This window comes from Apteryx rowi, unplaced genomic scaffold (assembly GCF_003343035.1).
Source record: "Apteryx rowi isolate R43461 unplaced genomic scaffold, aptRow1 scaffold_50, whole genome shotgun sequence".
NCBI classification, from domain to species: domain Eukaryota; kingdom Metazoa; phylum Chordata; class Aves; order Apterygiformes; family Apterygidae; genus Apteryx; species Apteryx rowi.
Window position 1 is genome coordinate 2,502,628 of NW_020450761.1, and position 11,328 is coordinate 2,513,955.

The following is an 11,328-nucleotide window of genomic DNA, read 5'->3' on the forward strand; positions in this document are numbered from 1 at the left end:
ATTGACCAGGAGCTCCTCCAGACCCTGCCAAACTTAAAAGTGATTGCAAATTCAGGAGTAGGGATGGATCACCTGGATCTGAAACTTGTGGCTACCTTTGGTGTGAAAATGGCTAATGCTCCACATGCTGTTTCCAGCAGCACAGCAGATACTGGGATGGCTTTACTGCTGGCATCTGCTAGAAGACTAGTAGAAGGTAACATTTCAATTCTTCTGTGGATTCTGGAAATCGTACAAGATTTATATACCATTAACTTGACTTTTTCTAGAGTCATTCTTAGTGCAATAAAATGTGAGTATCTAAATTCTAGAAAATCTGTTGGGATGACAAATAGAATAGTTGTTATGTTGACATATTTTATATATAACATGTATTTCAACCAAGTATAAAATCATATGAGTTTATTTATACTTGAACAGAATCTCATCAAATTCTGTTCAAGTATAACTTTGCGCTTTATTGACAGGGCATCTGTGCTTTATTGACAGGGCTTGATGTTTCTCTTAGAAGCTGGAATTCATTTTTTTAGAATACATGCGAAATATGTATTTTAGAATACATATGGCTGTAGAATTAATGTTAACAGCTTCAACTGAACAACACACTGAAGTGTGCTTCTCACATATGAAAAATTTAAATTCCATGACCTTCTTCAGCAATGCATTTGCAGTGACTATGACATTTGGCTTTAAGACATTTGTTTCTTGCTGTGGTAGCAGTACAGTGCTATTGACCAAAAGTGGGGGAAGGCAACGATCAGACAATCACAGCAGTCACAGAAAGACAGAAAAAATTGAAGTGTGGGAGACAACAGTGGAGCAGAATAAGGACATATGCTGAAAGCTGGGGCTGACAGAGACATGGGAATATTTTCAGGGACTGAAATGCATTGGTGCAAAACTGAGGGATTTAAGGGGCATCAGAGACATGGTGCTGCAGTTTCTCCTAATAACATCCTTTCTAGTTTGCTCCACAAATTTTCTTTGCTCTTTCTCCAAATAGACCTATCCTTTGCTTGCCAAGAATGCCTCCTGCTTCAGGAAAAAAAACCCTTCTGTTTTATCCTATTAAATTTATCTGCCTTTGATTCATCAGCAGTACCACAGGCTTCTTAGAAGCTCAAAGGAGGGAGACGTGTCTCCCCCCAAATCTGTTTTTACTGCACAAGGAGGAGATGGATTAAAAAGGAGATTAATGATTGCTCCCATCTGTGTGAACTTCTGATAGCTCTGCTTTGGCATGATTGAGTATTATCCTGAGGCATTTGTTGTTGTTTTCACAGTATTCTGCTTATGTTTTAGAAGGGCTGACAATATCAGAGAGAGTATTTTTCTTTAGAGGACTGAAATATCAGAAGCCTCTCACCTTACCAGCAGGCTAAWAAGCAGTGTGTCTCTGTGCCTGTAAGCTTATTTTCTGCATTGAGCAGAAATACAAAATTTTGCAGGGAAATTACTGAGTAGTGATTTTAAAAGAAGACACACTCTCTCTTCCATTTAGAGTGGCAGTGGTGAACAAGAAATCTCTTCTTATTCTAAATAGCAACACAAACATTTGGCATTGTTCTTCACAAGGATTTCCAAACCCTGCCGTGTTCCTGGTAATAATTATTTTGATTGTTGTTGCAGAACAGGGCAACATTTTTACGAGTGCAGAGAGGTGAAAGGATTTGTAGGGGGGGTGGCATCAAAAGGCTTTTGGTAGTACAGTGGGAAGAAATGGGGCATGTCACCTGCATGGCAAGAAAAGATGATATATTTAAGAGTCATCTAGGACATTACAAAAATCACTGCTATCTAAAACAATGTGTTGTAATTGTTAAACGTATGAACGTATGTTATAGTCACGCCTCAAGGCCCCATTCTCTTGCTTTGTTCCTCTGTGTTGGACCCATCCCATTTCTAATATTGGAGCATTTCTCTTGTAGGCTGTCATGTTGCTGTTTCTCCAGGTATGGAGTACTGTGAAGCGGATTTTCTGGGAGTTAAAGTTACCAGAGCTACTCTGGGGATCATTGGAATGGGCAGCACTGGGTATAAGATTGCTCTGAGAGCCAGAGCATTTGAAATGAATATTTTGTACCACAACAGGACAGGTAAAGATATGTCTTGAACCTAATTAGAGCAGAAACACCCTTTTAGATAGTCAATATTTCCGTTTTCAAGGAATTATGTCAGCATAATTCCAGTAATAATTGAGAAAATATGGCCAGGATTGAAACAAAAGAAAAAAAGACCAGTTGCCTCAGATAAGTCTTGTAAGGCATTATTTAGTGATTAAACAATACTTGGGGACTTAATTTAGGTTTAATATTAGAAATTCCATGGTTTCCTGGAGGTGTGACTAGAAGAAGTAAAATATAGCTTATACCTTTTTATTCTTATTATATCTTACTATAGTGACACATAAATATCTTTTCTTTTTTTCCCCCACATCTCAAAGTTCAAGAGTGACCTTGTTTAAACTGAGTGACTGGAGAACTAGGAAGCATATGCTTAGCAAAATATGAAAACTAAAGGACTGAGAGGCTGTTTCTTGAAAAGAAAAAAATAATTCTCTTTAAGCCAATAGAAATTTTGCCAAATATTTCCCTGGGGCCAGGATTTCACCTTTTGTTTCTAGCCCCTTTCAACTTGCATATCCGGGAAACTGATCTTCATTAGAGATTCAACCCAAGGTCTCTTCAGTGCAAAAGTGAGAGAGCAGCCGGTGTGCACACTGAGACCCCTGAAACCATTGCAAGCAGGTTGGATGCAGCCAACAAGCAAAGCAAATATTTACTGATATAAACCCTGATCTACACTGAGACAACTTTACTCCTCCCTGATACTAAGAGAAGCTGCAGTGGGAGTACATATGGCTTTTAGTGAGTTGCTCCGCATGTAGACTGCAGTAGCAGGGTTACTGCTTTAGCTAGCTCTAACCAAATCACCAGGATAGGTGAGGCCTGGCATTCCTGTTACTTCAGAAATTATAAAAACAGCTGAACAAATTCAGGTACAAAAAAGTACTAAAAAAAGAGACTCCTTAAGATCTTTCATGCTTGCTTTCTACACCACAAAGAAAAGGAAATAAGGCACAAATCCTATTAATTTCTTCTGCTGGTTATCACTAACTCCCCCTGTCTAATTTTTTTCAGTCTTTTAAATAATATTGATGTAGAAGAATGCTGTGATGAATAATCAACGCACAGTGCAATAGAAAGGAAAAACATGACTATTTTAAAGTAAGTTTAGACATAAAGTTTATCTGAGTATTCAGACTTTCCTTGCTGCAAAACTGGCTGTAATTCCATTCTGTTCTTTATCCACTTAGGCCCTGGATGTTGGACCCTGGACTCTGTAAGGAAATGATTAATATATGTGTTAGCAGACACATAATTGGAAGTGACACTGAAGTTATTTTCTTAGTGTGACTTCTTTCTTTCTAGTTCAGGGGGAGATATTTCAAAAGCCATTCTCCGGGATTCAGGAACAAAAGATCATACTGATTTATATTCCCATCTTCTGACAGTTCTTCTTTAGTTCTCAAAGTTTAGGTAGCTAGGTTTAAAAACAATAGGATAAATGGCCACAATTCTTTTTTACGGTGAAAAGTTCAAACTAAAAATCTCTCTCTACTTTGGTAACTTTTTGTGTTGAGCACTTTATTATGTGTAAGTCCTGGAACAGTCAGGAGCAGCCCTAAATTGCCAGCGAACTGCCTTGCTGGTTCTCTCCATGGCAAAACATGCCTTGCTGGAGGGTGCCAACACGATGCGGCCCACTGGCAGAGTTTCTCTCAGAGCTCACACAGATGAGTTTTGGTGACCCTCGGTGCTCTGGTTTGAGTGATTACTGCATCCTGTGGGGTGCACCTTCCCTAGGGGGGACCCTGGAGAGGAAACTGTGTGCTGACATCTGCTCCAGTGCCTTGCTTCCACCCACTTGCAGAGCTAAAATAAGCCACTGGGCTTTGTACTGCAGCAGCTGAGAGGCAGGCATGCCATCCACTCGCTGCTGTGGGGCTTGCTTGTGATAATCCTGTCCTGTAGGTTGTGTACCAGGGACACTGTGGAAGAAGGTAACCTTCCCAAGGCTGCCTGCCTGAGATACAGCATGATCCTTTTTTTCCCATCAGGAAAGAGCATGAGGAACAACTTGTTGGTGCCATCTATTGTGAAAAGATAGACAGCTTGCTCCAGCAGTCTGATTTTGTGATGGTGGTGGTGAGCCTGACACCTCAGACACACAAGCTGATTGGGAAAAGGGAGATGGAGCTGATGAAACCCATGGCTACTCTCATTAACATCAGTCGAGGTAACATCCCAGACTAGTCTGACTGCAAAATATGAGCCAGCTCCTGTGGCGCTGCATGCGGTACCAAGCTGCATGAACGGCATGACTGGTGAATATACAGACCAGCCATAGAAAAAAAAGCCTCCCTCTCCCTTTCTTTTCTCTTTTCACTCTCAGGTTGTTGTCTGCAAATGGCACTCAAGAGACACTTTTATTCCAACCTAGGGGCRGTAGTTGACCAAGAGGCGCTGGTGAGAGCTCTCCAGGCCGGTGTTATCAGGGCCGCAGCTTTGGATGTCACCTACCCGGAGCCACTGCCCAGGTTGCCATCTGTGTTCAGTTCTCAGAAACATGCCCATGACAGTGCCGTGAGAGTGCCTGGAGCCCTACGAGAGGCCCAGCAGGCAAGGAGGTGGCAGCGGCTGCCCCCACCCGGGTTTCACATTCTGGTAAGGGTGCTGTGCATGAGAATGGGAGGCAGCCCAGATGCTGGGTGCGATAACAGGGATAACAAGGGAAACTGGGCGCCAGGGAACAGCAGGAGGGTCACGTATGCCAAGGCAAGCGCTAAGTCCCCGCCACAGAATCACAATATGAAGCGGATCTTTGCATCGGAAGGGAGGACACAGCATGAATGGGTGGAAGCTGCCCGAGTCTCCCCCCCAGCCCCGCTGCAYTGTCCCAGGCGTCCTCCCCGCAGGCTTGTTTCCCCCATGCAAGGCTCCTGATGACTGAAGTGCAGAAGATCTCTCTGGCCCACAGGCTATTTAGCTTCAAAAAAAAAAAAAAAAAAGGCTCATCTAGCAGAATTGTACCTCACAGAGTTAACTGTGCTGGCCGGTTTTGGGGTGAGGGCAGCTCAGGCTTGTTATGTCAGCAGGCCTGGGACATTGCTGTTCATTATCTGAGCCACATAAATAAAGCTCAGGCGACTGTGTAGGGCTAATGCTTGGGGGGGGGGGAGTGCTTAATCCTCTCTTCTGACACGGTGCAAATTGCTGCCTAAGGGCAAAAAACTGTTTCTGGTCTTCGACAAAAGAGCACAGTATAAACTCTTAGCACATACTTTTCATGTCCAGAATTACTTGAATGCAGTTCATCAGTGCCCATAAGCACGCGATCAGTCCCTGGATATAAGTGGGACTTATGTAAAGTTATATTAAATGAACTACATATTTAAATACAATGCAAAAGCCAAAGCAAGGCTCTTCATTTGGATGAATAAAAGCAGATAATTTAACTACACCTCTTTTTTTTCCTTCTAGAGATCATCCATTATTAAAATTAAAGAATGTCATTATAACACCCCACCTTGGCATTAAAACCGAGAAGGCCACCTCCATGATAACAGAGGAAGCAGTTGAAAACATCCTAGCAGCTCTTAATGGTCTCCCTATACCCAGTGAAGTGCTTCCCAGCTGAGGGGCAAAAGGATATCACAGCTCTAAATGCTTTTATTCTTCTGTTTTCCCCACTGAGAGTGACCTATTCCAAGCAGGCAGGGAAAGTTTTGACTGAGTCTCAGATGTTATTAAAAAAAATTAAATTTTAAATTCCTTATGAAGTGGAGGAATATACTACTGTTCAGTTCCAAACTCTGTAATAGATAGATGCAAGCTTTAAGTGGCTCTGTGAAAAAAAGCTGCTGATTGCCAGTGCACTTACAGTTCATGCTAGGCTTCCTAGAAAGCATGAAGTGGTGCTGTTACATGTTTTCCAGTATGTTAATTTGCCAATTTCAAGGTGGGGACAACAGGACTACTCTGTTGAAACCTAACCGACCTTTCTATTATATTAAAAATGTATTCAAACATTAACTTTTCTGGATGATAAATCTTCAAAATTAGCATTCCAGTGGACCTGTCATTTTACCACACTGTCATTAGGTAAGAGAAATGTCTCCACATTTTGTACTAGTCTTCGGAAATAGCACTCCAACCTAAGGAAAATAGTTAATGGGAAAAGGAAAATAATAATTCTTAAAATGTTATCAACAAATTTTGTAAAGCAATCCTTAAGAAAATGTTTTTTTTTTAATTACATAACTCACTTTGTTCCCCTTCTATTAGATATCAAAAACAACAAAGTAAGCTACCAAACTAGAAATACCRACTTTCTATATGGAAGTCTTCATTTAAACTAGCTCCTGAGACATAAAATGTGGGCGTAAAAGTTCTTTCAGATTTCAGAAATGTACTCAGAACCACTTATACAAGACAGGATTTTAGCAGACAGTTTAAATTATTATCAGCACTAGTGAAAAATATCCTTCAAGATGAACCGGCTGCCATATTTGTGATACCAAGTTTATTTGTAGTCTACCCTCCTGATTTTTCAATTTACTGCAAAATATTTGGAAGAATATTTGGAATCCTATAAGCCTCTCATGCCATTCTGTAAATCAGTGGGAACACAAAAAAGTCTATAAAAACACACAGAGCATTACACTCCATATATATAAGCCATTCCTTTGTACCACTCYCTCTGGCTATTTGCTAAAATAAATGTATTTGAAACAAAAAATAACAGGGAGCTTCACTGCTATAGAAAGGAGGAAAAGAAAAAAACTTGACAAATTGTTTTCATTACTGCAAGTATTATTATGGGAAAGAGCAAAATTCCATGGCTTTCCTTCACTAGAAATGGTACCTATATTAAAATTACTCATTCAGATTCCACAGGAAAAGGATCTCTTTAAATAGAAAAATGCTCACCCATCTTGTCACCGAAATCGGGAGAAAAACTCCTTAACACCAATGTAACATTAAGAAGCAGGCATTCTCTTTATTACGGTGCCAGGTGCACGGGGGATAGCTCCACCCAACGTGCACACTGTGTGTCGCATCATCTAAAGTTTATATTACTGTCATATACATATGCATTAAATTTCCAGGAATTATTATACATATTCATTCTATTTCCTAGAACTAATTACTACATTTACATAATCATTACACATGCGGTCTGAGTCTCTGGGGGTCTCTGGTGGTCCCTAGTGGTGTCAGAAGAGGTGTCAGCGTCTTGCCATGAACTTTGCTCTACTTTTCCATACATGGTCTCAACTTGGCCTGCTTCCTTGTTTGAGAAAAGCTGTCTTGGTCCTAATCTTGGCTCCAACTGGCTTCTGCTGGTTTATCTGTACTTTCTCAGGATGTATCAGTCCCAGCTGCACCTGTGTCCTTGGGTATGTTTGTCTGAGGCGCCTGTTGAGACTCCTTCTTGTCCAAGCTGGTAACAGTTCCCCCGTTGTCCCCCCCCCCTTTGAGACTCTTTCTTGTCTGGGCCTTTTGGTAACAATCTCATTAAAGCTTTGTAGGAAAATGGATCTCTATGTGGTCTTAATGTATTCTGTTGTCTTAACAGAAATCCGAAAAGCTAATAACTTACCAATGCACAATTCAAAGCGGTAGTGCTGCGCATTCTATTATATAGTTTGATTGTTATGATCAATATGATTATTTAATCTCTCAGTAAAATTAATAGAAAAGTTCCCATTAACTGCAGCTGGGATTTTGCCGATGTTGTTATATATATTTACAGAGCCATTTCCACCTCCTGCTTTTTACAGAAGGTTGTCAGTGGTGCTTGCCAAGAGACACTTCCTTTCACCAACTTAACATATGACGATGTTACCGATACTTACAGCTCAGGGAAACATGACATTGTAGCTTTTCTGGAGCAGCAAGTAGGCTGGCAAGAATTTAATGTACCTTTTACATAGACTCCCTGTTCTCTGAGGTAGAGGCATCTAGCATCCCTTTGACTGTCACCTGTAAAACCTTGACAAAGATAAGTCAAATTTATTATTTCAAAATAAAAAGCTGAGCAATAATTTACAGAATTTAAAATAAAGCCACAAGAATCTAAAATAACATGGTTTCCAGTGAGAAAAAATACCTTTTATTAGATTAACATCATAAAACTGGAAAAAATAAATGAGCTTTGTGCGCACAAGCTTTTCTCTAGATGTGAAGCAGAAGCAGCAAACTTCAAAGCAGATACAGTACTTAATTTCGCCACTGCATGAAACAACAGAACATGCTTGGTATCTGCCTGGAGTTTTACCTCTATTCTTGCAGGTATTTCAAGAATGTGGGCCATTTTGCTATAGAAATGATCCCTGACAGAGTGTTACTTTAGACACAAAGACACAATGCTAGAGGACAGGACACCAGTCAGTCATTGGGACTAAGGGTTTGATTCACATATAACACCTAACTACCTGATATTGCCTTACAGACTGGAAATCATGACCTAAAGCACGACTTCTCAAAATGTCTCTAGGGAACAATTTACTCTCCTTTTGAACTAAATAGCAGAAATGGGCCATTGTTTCCTGGTGTTTCTTCATCTAGGAATATTTATTGAATAGTATCAGATTAGCTGATGTGTACTTCAGGAAACCTTCCTATGCTTTTTAGAGGCTGTTTCATATCTCTGTTATCCTATCTAAACTGTGGTTGGAAGACAAGGAACATCCGACCTTAAGATGACTAAAAATGGATCAAAAAATACAGTGGCCACATGATGCAAAGAGCTGAACCATTATAGTTCACTCTGTTGGTTCAGATTTGATTGAAACATTTTGACAGGTGAATAGTACATGATCTAGCAAAAAGTGCTGCTATAATTGTCTACTGGGAAAGCAGACCTTACCTAAGGCAAGCAGACAGGTTAGTGATAACACTTTATGATAGTTTAGAGTCAGTGAAAACACACACATTGCTTGGGTTGGCCTTGCCTGAGACAAACTCATGTGAATACAGATTTCCTCCCTTGGTTTTCTGTTCTATGAATCCTGGTTGCATCTAACATTGCTTTCAATGTATACATATGAGGTGGGTGTCTTTCTCCAATTAAATAGTTCAGCTATTATGCCCCAGCTAGGAAGTACATTACGTTACATTATGTAAAAGTCTTTCCAGCTAATGCAACACTTCTAAAGTCTCACCTTAAGAAACTATGATGCAGCAAGCACCTTGTTAACATCACAGGCATCGGCTCACCCTGCAGCTTTATGCAGAAACCAAACACAGTACTTAATTAGGAATGAAACAGAATGAAGTTCAGGAACTGTGCAATGCTTCTCTTCCCATACCCATAGCTATTATTAGTTCTAGAGAACTTTGTCACAACACTAGTATAATAGATCCCCTCAAAATACCACTAATGAAAACTAACAGCACATACAACATTAAACATTTCAACTTAAAACACTTCATAGCTATGTATGAGATACTTTGCAAATTAAAACTACTTAGAACATATTAGTGCACTGGTGTAACTCTATTTCTTTTTTTAATCTTATCTTAGATTTAGCCTTAAGGTATCTGTTGTTTGAGCACTACCCACAATGATTACATTCAGTGATATCCTCTGTCCCAGTGATTCAAATAGGTGTCCAATCATTCAAAATATAAATGGCTTCTTGATCTCTTCCATCACATATTTTGCTATACAGGTATGCCTCCTATACAGATGTACCAACTCCTGAAACACAAATTGAAAATTCGATGTTCAGGTTATGCAGGAAAACTTTGAAGCCATGAAATTCTCTCCATGACTAACCACACAACCACACCCATTTTCTTGACCTTTGATATATATGTCCTGGATTTTTGCTTAAAAAAGAGTAACATTCATTTGACTATTATTTTGGGCTACTCTTTGACTGATTGCTGCTTCAGTTTGTTGATTTGATATTTAAAGGAGAAAACTACCGTACAGCAGAACAGTTCATGAGTGTTTCATACAAAGAGCAGGAAACAGCCTTTTGGACTGGTAAGAAACCTGTAAAGGGCTTCAGGCTGTCCAGTGATCTTGGAACAGATCTGCAGATTTGGTTTTGGGGGTTTCTGTTTGTCTGCTTTTGCCTCTGTGACCTCCAGCCAAAGTTTTCTTTTCTCACGCGTACTACTAAATTGTGGTAGAGCTCCTTATATAGATTCATAGCTAGGCTGATTGTCTCTTTATCAGGAGCTTTGCAATGGTCCTTTGGTCTCAGGTTTTGTTATGTAAGCAGTAAGTTAAAAGATCACGCATTATGTCTCATCAGGTAAACTTGGAAACAGTTGATGTGAAACAGGTTATGTGTAAGCACTTTTAGTTTTGTTGCTTTATTTAAAAAAGAAAATACAGATGACTTAAATACTGTTAAGAAGCCAGTTAATATGTTCTAGTTAACTAATTTTTGGTTTAAAGTTTAACGGTCTGACTTTAAAATCAATTTAAACGAATGATACTCAAACGACATCAATAGGATAACAACAATTTATGTTTTTGCATAATTATTACATTTTATTATGCTTTATTTTTTCATAGTTATTTTATAGAGCACTTGGTCTCGAACTTGATTGTCCTGCTGTTCAGCATATCAAGATCTGTTTAGGGATTAAATAGTTGAGATATGATTGTGTAACCCATTCTTTTGCAAAGTATTATGCTAGATAGGAGAAACACAGCATTTTGCTGGTTTCTCAGCTTGGAAGCAGCGAATTGCCCTGGCCTCATGCAGAGGTGGTTTTCAGGCTCCTCAGTCCCTTTCACTGAAGAAGTCAGGCATCCCGTTGAGGGGCTGCTGACCACCCGTATAGCAGGGGAATCAGTTTAGCTACTACAGGCTTAGTGAACAAAGTACTAAAACAGCACTTGGCTGCTTCCGTGACCGTGACGGGATTTACAGTGCGTGTAACCTTGGCAGGAAAAATTGCAAGCATTCCTCAGCTGGAATAGGCACAGGACTGTCTGCAACTGGGATAACAGCAGCAGCACCCGAGCACTTCAGCAACCCCGGTTGCTCAGATCTCAGTGAAAGACGGCTATTGAGGGAATTTGCATGTGTGCCATGACAACAGTTATTGGTGTCTACCGATCAAAGATAACTTTATGCCACATTAATTCACACGCACATAGCTTTACGGCCAAAAAGAGAACTAAAAGCTCCAGAAAGGCCGTTTCGCTCCCCGGGGGGAGCCGGCGCCCAGCCTGCCCCGCCGCGCCTCCCTCACGGCAAGGCGGCGCCCGCCGGTGCCCGGGCGGCCGCCCTGCCCC

The 11,328-nt window shown here is 40.4% G+C and overlaps 1 protein-coding gene across 5 annotated transcripts in view; it reads left to right on the forward strand.

Annotated features, from left to right (window-relative positions):
- Window positions 1-107: 107 nt before the first annotated feature.
- LOC112972783 (glyoxylate/hydroxypyruvate reductase B-like) overlaps window positions 108-11,328 on the forward strand; it is a 16,241-nt gene continuing 5,020 nt past the window's right edge. Inside the window, exons 1-5 of one of the 5 annotated variants that reach the window (XM_026079810.1) lie at window positions 153-196; window positions 1,929-1,952; window positions 3,141-3,227; window positions 4,121-4,299; window positions 4,456-4,727. In XM_026079810.1, the coding sequence (XP_025935595.1) occupies window positions 3,214-3,227; window positions 4,121-4,299; window positions 4,456-4,727 (465 nt within the window). In that variant the 5' untranslated portion in view covers window positions 153-196; window positions 1,929-1,952; window positions 3,141-3,213. The other 4 variants (XM_026079809.1, XM_026079812.1, XM_026079811.1 and 1 more) reach the window with 4 other exon arrangements.